At 42.5% G+C, this 16314-nt stretch overlaps 2 protein-coding genes across 3 annotated transcripts in view; one reads left to right on the top strand and one right to left on the bottom strand.

Moving 5' to 3' along the window:
* The window catches only part of ik (IK cytokine), an 8782-nt gene extending 5472 nt beyond the window's left edge, over positions 1-3310 (top strand). Inside the window, exons 16-20 of one of the 2 annotated variants that reach the window (XM_076274858.1) lie at positions 199-256; positions 1749-1837; positions 1994-2102; positions 2214-2248; positions 2636-3310. In XM_076274858.1, the coding sequence (XP_076130973.1) occupies positions 199-256; positions 1749-1837; positions 1994-2102; positions 2214-2248; positions 2636-2663 (319 nt within the window). In that variant the 3' untranslated portion in view covers positions 2664-3310. Of the gene's footprint in view, positions 1-198; positions 257-1748; positions 1838-1993; positions 2249-2635 lie in introns of both variants that reach the window. The other variant, XM_076274857.1, reaches the window with a different exon arrangement.
* Positions 3155-15813, bottom strand: LOC143112567 (arf-GAP with Rho-GAP domain, ANK repeat and PH domain-containing protein 1). The gene is made up of 24 exons (XM_076274856.1): positions 15696-15813; positions 14349-14452; positions 14214-14263; positions 13592-13922; positions 13102-13224; positions 12210-12344; positions 11542-11602; positions 11285-11405; positions 10958-11115; positions 10403-10509; positions 9814-10013; positions 9436-9521; positions 8793-8975; positions 8513-8675; positions 8319-8363; positions 7881-8004; positions 6559-6658; positions 6271-6466; positions 5997-6042; positions 5673-5854; positions 4685-4894; positions 4303-4408; positions 3767-3914; positions 3155-3536 (listed from the first exon to the last, which is right to left on the bottom strand). Exons 2-24 carry the CDS (start codon positions 14450-14452, stop codon positions 3465-3467), a joined length of 3051 nt encoding a protein of 1016 aa, XP_076130971.1. The 5' UTR covers positions 15696-15813; the 3' UTR covers positions 3155-3464.
* Between the last annotated feature and the right edge of the window lie 501 nt (positions 15814-16314).

Genomic DNA, 16314 nt, shown 5'->3' with positions numbered 1-16314 from the left:
TCACCATCAGACACACAATTTGCTGAGAAAGCAATATAGAGACATAAAAAAAAAACATGGAAACAGAAGATTACAAAGACAAAGATCAAATGTTGGAGAAAAAACCCTTAACAGAAGTCATATTGTAGATTGATATGACATGTGTCTCACATAAACATTTAATCAGTGTTTCATTCTGCATTTGGTATGTCTTCTCAGTATGGATGACTTGGCTGTGGACAGTGATGAGGAAGTGGACTACAGCAAAATGGACCAGGTTTGTTTTAATGGCATGTGGTCTATTGCCAGAAATCATCACACCATATCACTACTATACTTGGAACACTGAAGTAATCCTGCTCCATTTCACTTTTCTAAATGGACTAGGGTTGTGACAAGATCTCGTGGCACCGTTTTCCCTAAAACACAGTAGCATAACCGCTATTTGTGCTGCCACTGTGCTTTTTTCAGTCTTGCACAGAGTTTACAAGATTCATGGATCTGTGTTGAATCTACGCAGCCTAATACCCTCACACACATGAATCTCCATTGAAACTAAACCAGTGCAAGTGGCACACACTTGGTGGCTATCATATTAGTGTAGCTCGGCATTTCACCCATAGACCGTAAAAGATACGGGAGTTGAAGGAACAGCAAACAAATCTACGTGGAGGGAGTGATGTCACTCTTAAAAGAGCCACGCCACTTTTTCTTTAGGGAAAAACGGTGTAATTGAGTGGGATTATTGTTTCCATCTGGTACCCAAAATGCTGCTACACAAAAAAAAAAGTAAAAGTGGACTTTTCAGACTCGTCAGCATACCTGTCAACATTTAGCTTTCCAAAAACAGGAGATTTTTTTTCAGGGGGGGGGGGGGTGGTCAGTGTTTATACCGGATCTGTGTTTGCATATTTAATACTACGTTTCATACACGTGTTTCAACACTGCATTTCGGTCGTTGCTTTTACCTTACCATTACCTTACGCATGCCAGTTATGTATCCACCAGCTGCCTGCCTGCAGCCTACTTGCAAAACTCCGAAGCTGCTTGCTGTCAGATTTGGTTCCGAGGGCACAAGTTCAGTGTATCAACAACACTCAATAACAGTTTATGTGATGTGTTAATCAATTAAATAAATTCCCAACAATTTCACAACAGCTAGTTCTGGAGTAGCCTATGCCATTCAACTAGCCCGCTTGCTTACGACGAGACTCAGGCTGCGCAGGCACCCGCTTCCTTATTTGGGTTTTGGGTTGCCAGGTTTTAGCTTATGACAAAACGGTTGAAATTGAAACTAAGAGATCGTGTATGTGTAGGGTGTATTTCATACACAATCTGGCAACCTGAATGGATCAATGATTTTAAAATGAAGTTTGATGGCCATGCAAATTACGGGAGTTTTCCGGGAGAAATAACAAAACGGGAAGGTGCTGGGAGATGACCTTGAAATATGGGAGAAACCCGGGAAAAACGGGAGTGTTGACAGGTATGCTCGTCAGTCATGCTGGCTACAGCTGGATACTTGTATACCTTGACGAGAAATATATCGTGACATTTTTGTATCGCCAGATCTTGTGGCATGAGATCTCGTCACACCCCTATTCTCCACGAGACAGATTTTTACCTTGACGAGAAATATCGTTAGAGTTTTGTATCACCAGATCTCGTGGGATGAGATCTCGTCACACCTCTAAAATGAACTGGTTAATGTGTTTTTTATCCCTACTGTTGTGTGATGATCAAGTTTTTCATTTTATATTTTTACAAAGGGTAACAAGAAGGGTCCTCTGGGTCGCTGGGACTTTGACACACAAGAAGAGTACAGTGATTACATGAATAACAAAGAAGCTCTTCCCAAGTATGTGTTTCACACAACACGCAGGAACACACACACACACACACACACAAAAGTAACATTTCTTGTAACATGTTTTGTCTTTTTGTTTTTAATAATTCAAGAAACGTTTTCAAAGTATATCTGTATTTAACATGTGCCTTATTTAATCTTGTCCAGGGCTGCCTTTCAGTATGGCATCAAGATGTCTGAGGGCAGAAAGACTCGCCGCTTCAAAGAGACAAACGAGAAGGCCGAGCTCGACCGCCAGTGGAAGAAGATCAGTGCTGTAAGTATGGTCTCATCTGATCACCTGACTGTTGTATTAGGCTTGCAATGTGACCATAGCCAAGTTCATGTTGACTCACTCTTCTTGCCTTGTCATTGTTTAATTTCACAGATCATTGAGAAGAGAAAGAAAATGGAGGCGGATGGGTAAGCTTAGACATAATTGTTTTTTTGTTTTGTTTTTTCCAGTGCTACACTTGAACCCCACTGGATTATCAGTCACTCAGAGATTTAGACAGGACACTGAACCAACCAGTAGATCAACTTTGCTTTGGGTTCTGTTGAGTTCATCAGTCAATAGAGTAACAGGCAAATGAAGTCACATTGTGCTTAAATTCTGTTGTTGCCTCATCCCCAGGCTGGCTCATAACTGAACAGGTTCCTCCTGTAATGTTAATGTAGATTGGGTGTAGGAACAATGACTCAATCTTTATTACCTTTGAAGTCAGCCATATTGTATTTCCACTGGCTTTGATTTGTTTTGAAAAGGTTTTGTTATTTACGTGCCTTGCTCATACGTCTTTCTCTCCACAGGGTGCAAGTGAAAAGGCCAAAGTACTGATGACTCCTGCTAAACGTCATCTTACATTCTAAATGATCCTTATCCAGGTCAAGTCATCTTGTTGCTTTGACTGAGTTAAGTTCTGCCAACATGCAGCTGCAAGTTTACACATAAACTTGACACATTGCTACACATTGTCGTAACTTAACTCAGTTAAAGCAACAAGATGATTTGACCTGGATAAGGATAATTTGTTTAGAGTGTAACAAGAGTCCAACAAATAATTTTTTACAAGATATTTTAATCTTTAAAAAAATGTGTATAGTACAAATACTGTTTTGTTTAGCAAATTGTGTGCTGTTAATTTGCTTGATTTAAGTATTGCTTTTTAGAGAAATACATTTTGCCTCCTGAATGTGTTGTGAAAGATGTTTTTGAGCATGAAATGTTTCTCTTTTTTGTTAAAAAAAAAAAAAAAAAAAACTCTGATTATAGCCACATTGAGTTGTCATGTTTTCTTTCCTCAACTTGTGATCAGCATTGTAAAGGGCTTACCCAGAAATCTTTTTATTTAAGAGCTGTGCAATATGGAATATGTCAACCGAACCCAACAAACAAACAAACAAATACATATACAGATAAGGCTCAGACTTATACATGTGAGGTATCTGTGAATCTCTGTAACAATAAAAAAAATTTAAAAAACAGGCACGATAAGAACTTGTGCGAGTTAAAGCATCTTCATGGCTTTGAACCCTAAACAAAATGAGAATGTTTTTCAGCAGTACTCTTGACCTACAGTACTGTTGTAGACAAAGTGCATCTGTGGTAACTCGTGAGGAGGCAGGTGCTTGTCACATTTCAGAAGACGGTGACCTGTTCTCCGTCTACTTGGTCTGTCCTGGCCTCCTCTTCAGACATCTCAATGCTTTTCTGCAGACGGAAGAAGCACCAGACTATTAGTCCATGTTCTATTTTATACCATAATCCAGAAATGCTAAGTTGTAAATGGCAATTTTTGCTCTCGGAGATTGATTCATTGCTCAACCTCGTGGTGAGTCAAACTCTTGAGCAATGTTGTTACAGAACAGAAACTGTTGTCGGGCAATGTTCAAGGCACACTATAATTGCCCAGTCATGTGCACTGTTTACCGCGGGCTCACCTGGAAGATGAGGGTGTGGTGGATGATGAGTTCTCTGGTGAGCCGCACCATGTCCGTGCTCATGGCCAGCTCCTGGAAGAGCGTGGGAACGAACACCAGGGCCAGGTTCTGGGCCGTCATCCGGTTCTCCTGGCTGTGCACCTGAACCCTGTCACACACACCAGAGTCATGCAGCTTATGTGGTTGGCTCATTCACCATAGCCACCATGATATTCATAAATGTGTAATGTTTAGCCGATGCAGAGAGAAGCTTTACTTGGATACTTCACTTACAAAGACTATAATTACAATAATAATATGTTTTATTTATATAGCACCTTTTCTGAAACTCAAGGTCGCAAACAAACTATAGTTGGTTTGTTGATATTCAAGTTCAAACTAACCCAACCCAACCCTACGCCCTAAATAGAGCATTCCCTAGCCTAACCTTAACCATAAATTGTTAACAGAGCGTCAACCGTTTATTTAAACAGTAGGAGCATCTGCAGATAGTCTGTTTGAGTAAAATGTGACAAAAGCCTGATAGAGGTACGTACAGGTAGAGGTGTCCACACAGAGCCTCCAGCATGGCCCTGCTCTCCAAGGGAAGCTGCCTCATCAGCCGACAGTAGGACTGCAGCCTGAGAGCCTCACGAGGCCCAGCTACACACACACACACAGAGACACAATCAGAGCATCAGCACCATTGGGGCTACCTCAGGCTCAGTACTTAGACACTCCACACCCTCACAGTGAGCCACAACTACATGTGAGATGAAACGGCCACACGCTAAATGCTAAATCTGGCTGTTTATTATGATGACGTGGTATTCTATTTTCAGCACAATGAAATATTTAACTAAACACACCCACACACACACAAAGCTGGACTGTACAGTAGTATGCTGGCATCATACACACAGAGGTTCCCTGTGTTACCTGCTGCTTTGACCCACTGGGGTTTCTTGTTCTGGGGGATGAGATCGGGCTGCCGGCGGAGCAACTGTTTGAGGGCGCTGCAAGTGTCCAGAATGCCCTGCTCGTCCGTCTCCAGCACAGCAGCACTGGCAGAGCTGCTCAGAGTCTCCACCAGGTGACTGGTCTTAGTGGCAACACCACAGCGCCTGTACAGGCCTTCCACCTTCAGACCTATGAAAGGGACATGTAGTCATATGTAACTTAATATCAGGTGAAGATGTAAATGAACACCTGATTTGTTTAGATGCTGACTGGAGAGGAACTCAAGAAGATGAGAAAAGTGTCAGTGCACACTCAAACCCAGAGGCAAATATTTGTATTTAACCATTTCACTTGCATCCCCAGAACACACACACACACACACATAAGTAATATTTCTTGTAACATGTTTTGTCTTTTTGCTTTTAATAATTCAAGAAAAGTTTTGAAAGCATATCTGTATAATTAGTCTTTTTTAATCTCGTCCAGGGCTGCCTTTCAGTATGACTTCAAGATGTCTGAGGGCAGAAAGACTCGCCGCTTCAAAGAGACAAACGAGAAGGCCGAGCTCGACCGCCAGTGGAAGAAGATCAGTGCTGTAAGTATGGTCTCATCTGATCACCTGACTGTTGTATTAGGCTTGCAATGTGACCATAGCCAAGTTCATGTTGACTCACTCTTTCCTTTGTGTGGCAGAATATTAGCAAAGTGTCAGTGCACACTCACACTTGCATCCCCAAATGCATATTCATGGGAGTGTTCCCAGCCTGCATGCCTACATGTCCCCAGAAACACTCAGCAAATTATTCATGGAACAGACAAATGGATATGAAAGAGTGGGACCATGTGAATATAAAGACCACCAAATAAGATTTCCATGGTATTATTCAGGTTTTTCCCAATTTTGAAGTGGGCTTTGGGTTACTATAGTACATTTGATCCTGTTGAGTGCTGAGGTACTGGTACGCACCGTGTGTATTGATGTGGAAGATGCACCTCTCGACGGCTGGGGGCACTGTGTCACAAACAGTGTGGAGCTGAGTGAGTGAGGGCTGGCTTTGGCTCTCTCTCAGAGGGGACAGGACAGCCCTCTGCAAGAGAGTATACCAGCTGGTGCAGCTACTCTGTTTCTCAAACCGCAGTGACACTGTCCTGGTAAATGGGGGAAAGGGCCATTAGAGACACCCCGTGATCACGGGCCTTTGGAAGTTCACCGCAGGAAAAGTCATGATTTGTTTTCATTAGAGATAATAACTGTGATAACTATGCAACCATCTGTGGCCACAATACTCACCTCTCCCCGAGAGCCATCTCGATTGTGCGCTCAGTGGAATTATGGTCTATGGAGAAAGGGAAAGGGCATTAACCATACAGAGCCGTTCAGCCGGCAGAAGAATACACAAAAGATGTCCACTCATGTTTACTCTCTGTGACACTATAGCACAATGACCGCTCCTGTCTCTGTAAGAGATTTGTATCTGTGCTGCTGTCTCTTATATTCAGCTCTGGATGTTCTAAAACTTTTGTTGGATAAAAGTTGGATAAAAGAGGGTGGGCAGAAAACGTACCGTAGCGCTGGACTGTGGACAGCGTGAGCCTCTCCTTGGGTTTCTGAGGATTTGTGGGAAAGAAGAGCGCCTCGCCATCTCTGAGGGCAACCCAGGCCTCCGTGTGCTGCAGGCCGTCCCCCTCACGCACCGACACCCTGGACGCCGCAAAGATCCCTGTCACCTCCGCATCCTCCACAGCGCATGGGAGCACCACCTGAGAAGGGCACCATGGGATATATTATGCCATCATAAAAATTGTAAGCAGAATGATATTGTATACACACAGGTGGACGCAGTGGACTCTACCTTTAGTATGTGAAGAAGGTGACTGAGGAGACTATCCAGTGTGTTTGCATTACAGACAAGCTTATCTGTCAGAGTCAACATGTCAAACTCATACGTTGACCTGTGAAGAAACATGTATATTCACTCTTAGACACTTCTGTATGTTGTGAGTTCTGTATGTGCTGGATTACCCGGCTTCAAAAAGTAGAACCCCATATTTTTTCCAAGCATTCACTAAACCAACTCTTTAGCCAGGCAGAGCAGCTAATAGTGAAATCCCCTGTGCTGCACAGGTAGAACTAATACATGGTGGGACTACCTCTGGTTACCCACCTCTCAATGACTCAGGTTGGTACACAATCCTGTGACCATAATAAATATACTTAAGTGAGTACACAAAGACTTTCCAAACAGTGCACAGTTGAGAGTTGACCCAGTTGACACAGTTGTAAAAAGGCATACAGAGTAAACCCAGTTGTACACAGATAGGGCTTGTTCCACCAAGGAATTGACCTAGCCAGCAGCCAGACCAATGGATACCTTGTCTTAGCTGAATTACTGAAGCTAAGCAGGTGTGGGCCTGGTTAGTACTTGGATGGGAGACCTCCTTGGAAAACTAGGTTGCTGCTGGAAGTGGTGTTGGTGGGTGGCCAGTAGGTGGCACTTTTCCCTCTGGCCAAAAAAGATCAATCCCAATGCCCCAGTGCTGTGACGGGGACACTGCACTGTAGGAGATGCCGTCCTTCGGATGAGACGTTTAACCGAGGTCCTGACTCACTGTGGTCATTAAAGATCCCATGGCACTTATTGTAAAGAGTAGGGGGTTCCCTGGTTCCCTGGCTAAATTCCCAACCTGGCTCATTCAATCTGGCCCCCTAATCATCCCCCACTGTAATTGGCTCATTCACTCCCTCAAGCTGGTGTGTGGTGAGCGTTCTGGCGCATAATGGCTGCTGTGCATCACCCAGGTGGGTGCTACACATTGGTGGTGGTTACTAGTGAGGTCCCCCCATCCATGTGTTGTAAAGCGACCTTGGGTACCATGAAAGGCGCTAAGTGAACTAAACTGAACTGAATTGAACTGACTGAAATGAAATGAACCAAAATGAAATTGAACTAGTTGTGCCGCATATAGCGATATGACCGCCGCAAGGTGTTGCCACCTGCCATACAACGGAAATAAAGCACATTTCCCAAGTCTTCTACATCTCCTACTCTTACAACCATTTGTGCTAGCGCTAGCGGTCATAACAAACTGAACTCAGCTGAACTCAAGTGAACTGAATGTCCCCTGAGTGCCAGCACAGTGAGCCAGGGAACCCCACTCATAATTTACTACTCACCCCTCGGATCGGTCATAGACGGCGATGACCTCCCTCAGGTCCAAGACATCGCAGGCTGCTGAGTCATTCTCCTGGGAGAACAGGAGGCGCTCGTCCTGAAGCTTCCCGTGCAGCTCCTCCAGACCTGCTCCAGACGCATTACACGATGGAATTACACAAACATCACCTTTCATCTACTCAAGAGCCCATTTTTATACCTATCGTCATAATATAGATAATATATATGCACAGTAATGGCTCTAATATAATTTCAGTGACAACTGTCTAATGGCACTGAATAATTTCACACAGAATTAGCACATTTACACGCTAGGACCAGTTTCCTGTACTTGTTTTAAGCTGAGTCCTGCACTAAAAGAAAACGTTAATGAAAATCTTCATTGAAAAAAGATTTTAGTGTACTAAACTGGCAGATAATGTTTATAAGTTCAGACTTGCCTGGATTATCCTTGGAAGGCACTAGATGGTCATAGTTGGGAACCTCTGTAAAGACATACTAATACTTTAGAATAACAACTTCATGATAACACACTGTAGAAATGTATTATTTGTGTTTCATTGAAGTGGTATCTCTTCGACAGAGGTAATTTCCCTATGAAAGGCCTCTAAGAATGTGCCAAGAATTCACATACCCAAAAACTCATTATGCCTCAGAAGCTCCACCTGTAAGGCTTGGCCAGCCTGCTCTGCCAGGGCAATAGGCCCGTCAACATTCTTGCAGAGCACCCGTGCCCCAGAGCAGATAAGCGACAGAGTCTCCGACACATCTGGCCCACACACCACCTGGCAAAGTCTCTGTGGTCACAAAGCAATTACAATTGGCAAGTGCACGTAACCACATAGTCATTTCTGTTGAGTGTTGGTTTTTCTTTGTGGTCAACTTTAGGCCTCAATCATGCCCTTATGAGTCACCTGGTCGAGGAGATCTCTGTTGGAGGTCAATGGGTGGGATCTCCGGTAAAGACCTCTGATGTATTTGGCTTTGATGAAAGCTTCTCTTTCACTGGAAGTTGCGTTGGGCAGAATCTGCTCAGCAGCAGGTATGTTGTAACCCCAAACATCATTGGCTGCTTTGTTTCCATACGCTACAAAGAGCTGACAGAAGAGGAGAGGATGTTTTCAAACAATCAAACTGGTTATTACTCCCTCTCCCTCCCTCCTGTGCAATTGAAACTCTCTTAAACGCGCATCTCGTCAGTGATTGGTTGGAACACTATTTATTTTGGTTTTGAGTGGTTGGTAGCATCAATTGTTTTTGTGTACAGATCTCGGAGCCTAGGCTGCCTACAGAGACACGTTTTTTGACGACCTGCTTATGGGGTGGGCAGCTAGCGGATCATGAGGAAAGATTAGATGAATGTGATCATTTATGTTTGGGCCTGCAATCGCTGATACAACCTTTAAGTCTGGTTATAAAATCTCATAGCTCAAGACAGCAGGTTATCGGTCTGTGTTACTGTTATCCCATGTGAATTAAGATTGCTAATTTATGGTAAAATCGTGTTTACTACAGATCACCGCATATGTTATAAACAATAGCCAAGGAAAATCTTACCTCTATTAGGGATTCTGTCCACACCTTACTGTCAAGCTTCAGACTGCGCACTTTGGACTTGTTTGCTCCCAAGGCTCTGTGCTGGCCTTCACCGAAAACAGAGATTTTACGATGATGATGAATTATACCAAATACCAAATGTCTAATGACTGGGACTGCAAAAAAAACTTGTCCAGTTAAAGGTACTATGTGGAGTACTGTAGGCTCAGAGTGTTAGTGGATCTTTAGTGGATATCTGGGCAACACAGAGCATAGGTGTTCTTACCATTATGTCAAAACGGTTGGTTTTTTTGCATTCAGTTGATACTTCTAGATCATTTTTAAAAGTTGTAAATAAAAAAAACCCTCTACATTGCACCTGGCTTTGCCCCCGCTCACCAGCGCAGTCTTCACAGATGACCAGCAGCAGGTTGATGGAGGCCCACTCTGGGCTGGCACTGCCACAGTCTGCGCACACTTTGTTCCAGGGGCTGGCCCACAGCCGCTGGGCTACCTCACTGCAGGACAGGGCACTGATGATGCCCTGATTCAGGCAGTTGAGCCACGTTGTCAACTCCCGAGACGAATCTGTGGAGAAGCTGAGGAAACAAAACAAATGCCACGAATGCTTAAATCTGACAGTCAGTCTATATACGGTATATAGGAGGATAGAGAAGCCAGAATAAAAATGTGCCCTTTGAGGTGTGGAAAACCCAAATGACAAAAGAACTGGCTACCTGTACTTGGATAAGGACTAATCCTAGACTAATGAAAATCTTTTAGTCCATAACTAGGTTTAATCCATGTAAAGTCACACTTTAAAGTGTTCCAAAGTCTTTTTCAGCACAAATTTCAACTTATACTTGATACTATATACTTATACTAAATTATACTACACTTTAAAAGAGTTCAAGCATGTTTAAGCAATCTCCTTTGGTGAAACTTGCTGATAAAATGTTATTGTGAGATAAATATGAAAGGTTCTCACTTGAAAGTCTTGTATGGGCTGATGAGGCTGAAACCACGTTTGCCTGTCTGCTTGACTGAGGCCACATTCATGGACACACAGGTCATGCCTATCCCCAAGTTAAAGTCCTACGAATCACACACAACACATGAAACGAATTTTCAAGTCATGATGAACATATGACATTTTTCATATTGGGTTTAACTTTATATAACCATACAGGAGCAGAGACTAAATTATTGTCAGCATGTATCCTACAATTGAATTGTAATTGAATTGAATTGAAGTGTATCCAATGAAGAATGCAACTGGCTTGCAAACTGACTTCCAAACACTGCACTGTAAACACAAGTGTACTAGGTTGGTAGGTCAATCAAACACACCATGACCCTGAAGTACGTGTTTCTATACTGTTAAACTCTAGTTGAAATCATCTCCTATCAGATTGCTCTTCAAGCACTTATCACAAAAATCACTTCACATCTCATTAATATGCATGTATGGGGTTAATATTACTGTATGTCTGTACTCTATTAAACACGATATCTCATGATAACAAGCTATCTCCAGTCAGACCTCTTTTTTGTTGTAGATCCACAGGTTGTGGCCACAGATGGCAGCATACACCTTGGTGCGTGGGTCCTTCATGATCAGAGAGCTGTGATGGTCAGGTGGGGGCAGAGGCACTGTTCCCCGCGTGGCATGGAGAGAGGAGACCCAGCCCTCCTGCACAGCTGTGGACAGGGGAGGACAGCAAGGAGGAGAGGTCAACGGAGGTCAGAGAACTTGCTGAAATCACTGACAAAAAATCACAGACGTGACTGACAGACTGAACCGACAGACAGACTATTAGTGTCACCAACAAGGAAAAGCCTAAGACAAAAGAAAACCTGATCTGCCCACCTTCGTTGTGTGCCATGAATTCAAAGTGCTTCTTGCCAAAGTAGATTGAGAAGCGACCCTTTCCTTGACTGCTGACAGCGGTGATGCTCGACACATGAAACACATACTCCGTGAACTTATCCTGTGATGATACGAATAGTCATGAGTCATAATACCCTGAGGCCCTCACAAGAACAAAAGCATACGGCCTCCAAGACACATGAGGGCAACACAAAAGGGCATAACAGGCATAGTTCTGGAGCAGTTCCTATACTCACTGTGCGCTTTTTCCACAATGACATAAGCTGTCCATCCAGAGTTGCCCATAACACGTTATGCCTTTAAGAAATGAAGAAACACACATCATTACTGATAAGAAAACTAGATTTTCCACACAGTAGTATAGTAGCACAGGCGTGGCTGGAAACTACAAGTAATGTAGTTAGGGCAGCTGTGGCCTACTGGTTAGCCCTTCGGACTTGTAACCGGAGAGTTGCTGGTTCGAACCCCAACCAGTAGGCATGGTTGAAGTGCCCTTGAGCAAGGCATCTAACCCCTCACTGCTCCCCGAGCGCCGCTGTTGATGCAGGCAGCTCACTGCGCTGGGATTAGTGTGTGCTTCACCTCACTGTGTGCAGTGTGTTTCACTGATTCACGGATTGGGATAAATGCAGAGACCAAATTTCCCTCACGGGATCAAAAGAGTATATATACTTACTTACTTACTTACTTACTTACTTATGTCTTCCATGATATAACATTGTTCCATTACGAATACATATTTACTCATAAAGTAGGCCAAGTGGATTAAACAGGCCAATGGTATTTTCTTTACTCATTTCAGTATGTGGCATTTTCAGCTGAGCTCTTCCAAATGACTTGTGAAATGTGTGATTTATATTGCTTGTTATTTTCATTTGTTTGTTTGTCATGGCGGGATAGTTACTTTCTTCCCTTCCATACGTCCAGCCAGCTGGACCGAGACACAACGGTCTCTTTGTGTCGAGACTCTGCTGGCTGGGTGTCTTTTGCTAGCCCAGCACGCCCTTGTTTTTTTCTGCTCACGCGAATAGTGGCCATCCTAGCAGATGGACAGAGATAAAAAAGAGACATGGGAGTGTGAAACAATATCTATGAAACATTATGATAGGTAAGGTGTGTGCCCTGTGTTAATAAGCAAAAAGTGCACATAAAGAGGTCTTTCTGAATTTATTGTGCATTATGATAGGTCACTTGATCACTTCTCCTCCACACCCAACACATAGCTCTATACACATAGCTTCTCCTCCACACCCAACACATAGCTCTATACACATAGCTTCTCCTCCACACCCAACACATAGCTCTATACACATAGCTTCTCCTCCACACCCAACACATAGCTCTATACACATAGCTTCTCCTCCACACCCAACACATAGCTCTATACACATAGCTTCTCCTCCACACCCAACACATAGCTCTATACACATAGCTTCTCCTCCACACCCAACACATAGCTCTATACACATAGCTTCTCCTCCACACCCAACACATAGCTCTATACACATAGCTTCTCCTCCACACCCAACACATAGCTCTATACACATAGCTTCTCCTCCACACCTAACACATAGCTCTATACACATAGCTTCTCCTCCACACCCAACACATAGCTCTATACTCATAGCTTGTCTTTGTTGTATTGTTTTTGTTTGTTTGTTGTTGTGTTTTCCCTTCTACTATATAAAGCGGCCTTGGGTTTGAGAAAGGCGCTATATAAAATAAACGCATTATTATTATTATTATTATTATTGTTATTATTATTATTATTATTATTACACCTATTCAAGACTCACCGTGGTGTTTTCTGTTTCTGAAGCTGGGCTTCTATGGTTTTTTCTGCTTCCTTCAAGGTTGGCTCTGTGGTCATCCCAAAGTTAAATATGCTGCCCCGGCCATTAGGAACAACGGATATGTAGCTGGGGGACCAAAATGATGAGTATAATAATTGCTTTTTTTTACCATCAATGGTAGCATGAACAGACCAATTGCTACCCGTCTATCCAAAGCATTAACAGATTAACTACATATTCAGTTGAGCCCAACTTTGCTGTTGTTGGGTGGTTGTGATATGGTGGTGGTAGTGCACCCTGATGTATCATAATACTCCAATCTGTTATAATACTAGGCTAAGATGAGAGTGAAGGGTTATGAGTAAAATCCCCTGCCAATAGCACAAAACAGACATTGTGTCATTGTGTCCATTGTGTCATTGTTTCCTGTATGTAAATTAATAAAAGCGATTCAAATTTGCCCTGTATTTCTAACACATCTGTACACACTCACGTGGGTTCTAGGGAGGCGTCAATCTCTCCTGCATCCCCACTGATAACCTCCTCATCTGACTTCAGGGAGTCCGGGGTCATTGGTACCTCTGCCTCCTCGTCGTTGGAGGAGTCTGACACTGCTGCCGTAGGTTCAGTCTCAGCAGCCCCAACAGGACTGAGTGGAGGTGAAGGAGGACATGTCAGTGAGGTCGGACAGGTCGGTGAGGTCGGAGTTGCCACAAAGCTCTGGTCCAAGTTCTCTTGGAGCTGCTGCTGGCTTTGACCGATATGCAGTTCTCCAGGCACATCCGTGGAGGGGACAGTGAGCGGTTCAGCATTCTCAGCATTCTCTGTTCTCATAAAAGTTTAAAGTTGCCTTTACAATGATGTTCTGAAATTATCAAGGCCATTCAATAGGATCTTGGATTTTAAATTCCAAGCATTTGTATCATACTGTTAAGGTATTGTCAAGTAGCCTATTACCGAAAGAAAGCGAACCAGTTTTTCCTTATCTTTGGCAGTGAAGCAAACAAAACAAACATTTTGGCATTGACTGTCACAACACTCATATGATGTTGGTTACTTATAAAAAAAAATGTCTTATGCCACCATTATCTGATTGTATAACATTAATTATTTACCCTCATTGGACACTTGTGTTGATGGTGCCTCTGAATACCACACAGAATCACTATTAAAATAGGAGTAGAAATCATGTCAAATTTGTTAGTATGAAAAATAACTCCTTAAGACATTAACCAGTGTTATTCGCTCACCTGTCTAGATATGCTGATTGTCTTTGTAGTCCCACTTTTAATTTATATCGTGCACGAGGTTTGGGAACAGGTGGGAAAGTGGCTTGATTGATGTTTGAAGACATCTATTGGACATAAAAAATGCTCAGTCACTGTGAAGTTAAGTTTACCTTATTCTGGCTCGGATAATTACAGTTGAGCTCATAAGTTTATGAACCCATGATAAAGTTGACTAAAAAGAGGAATAAAAAAATATTTTGGAAATTGATCTTAATGCCTTAGGTAAAACAATGAGGAAATATCCAATCTTTAAGGACACCAATTACCTTTGTGAATTAATAATGTATCATCATCACATACCCTTCAACATACCTAGAGATTGGGATGGTTTTATTTCAGTTAGCTTAATAGCTGGTTTGATTTGCATTGAGAGATGATCTTATGGAAAGTACTCCATGCCCATCATGAGATATGGTAAAGTGTATGTGATGATGTGAGGTTATTTTAATTCCAGAGGCCAAGGGAACTTTCTCAGGATGTATAGTAGCCTACCCTGGATCCATGAAATAACTGGCCATTAAAAAAATCGGCCTGCTTCTATGGGAATTTAACATAGCGGTGTGAATACTTATGCCCTGTATTTTAAGGAAGAATATTTATTTACGATACATTATTCATTCACAAAGAAAATTGGTGTCCTTAAAGGTTGGATATTTCCTCTTTTTTTACTTAAGGCATTAAGATCAATTTCCAAAAGATGTTTTTTTTTTAAATTCCTTTTTAGTCAACTTTAGCATGGGTTCATAAACGTATGAGCTCAGCTATGTCCTCATAGCCTAAACCCTCAATGTGAGGTAAGCAACATGTATGAGTTTTCGTTTCAGTAAGAAAGTGAAGAATTAAATAAATAGGCCTAGCCTACCTAGAACATGCTACAAAATCGTGACAGACGTAGGCATACAGAAGCCTATTCCTGAAATAACATGTAGCCTAGACCACGGCCCAGTTTGAAAAGTCAAACACAAAGTTGAACACAAAGTACTGAACAAAAGACACAGGCATCGGTTGCGTTCAAAGGTGAGAAAAGCTCCTTATCAAACAAGTCAGCCAGTGAGGCAGTAAACATTTTACCTCGAATAAAATAATCTATTAACACAAGGTCTGTGTCAAGCTGTTCAGGAAATTACATAGATATTTTTTCCAAAACAATATGATTATCACAGTGGTTAGCCTAAGCCTACAACTTTCAATGTGATGTTGTCAAGGAGTTGTTAATCAAATGGGCTACAGACGGCTGTCACTGACGTCGTTGCCAACTAAATATTATATTGCTTGCGGATTAAATAGTATTTACTTTAGGCAACTTACCGTTTGGATAGTGGATTGATTGATTGATTGATGGATTCAAAATTTTGGATGATACAAGGTGCACAGCAACTTCAGCTTCCTTCTGAACTTTCTTCTGGAGCGTTGTTTTGAGGTACACAAAGTTTCACCTGTCTTACCTGTTCAGCGGCTTCCCGTAAGGGTTGGGCTAGAGTTCATAATTCACTGATGGAATGGAAACTGATAATTGTTACAACATAGGCTATGTGTTTTCCAGATAACAAATAAAAAGGGATGTTGTAGGCCTATGTTATTTCCCATAGCCTATTCGGCTTGTAAAGAGATTAGATCTGGAGAATGAGTCACGTGTTTTAAATTGAAAGTTGACTTTAGTCACTGTGACAATGTGACAAGTGACAATGACGTTAGTTAGGTTAGGCTACTTCAAGGTCTGGCAGACAATAGCACCTCTTTTTTCAGAAATTGCTTATGCTATTCATTACTCCATAGTAGCCTACCAATCAGTCTTATAAAAACAATCGCGACACGAGAAATGAGATGGCAGCGCCCTCTGCGACCATTTGTGCCAACGGGCAGTCGAACTGGCTGATGACCACTGGAGACTGGCTGGAGAAATGGGACAAAACATGTCAACCAGGTG

This window comes from Alosa pseudoharengus, unplaced genomic scaffold (assembly GCF_046254945.1).
Source record: "Alosa pseudoharengus isolate Yale_2024_CS ecotype anadromous, Long Island Sound unplaced genomic scaffold, YU_APseudo_1.1 YU_APseudo_1.1_scf_8, whole genome shotgun sequence".
Taxonomy (NCBI): domain Eukaryota; kingdom Metazoa; phylum Chordata; class Actinopteri; order Clupeiformes; family Clupeidae; genus Alosa; species Alosa pseudoharengus.
This window is presented reverse-complemented; position numbering and strand designations above follow the sequence as displayed.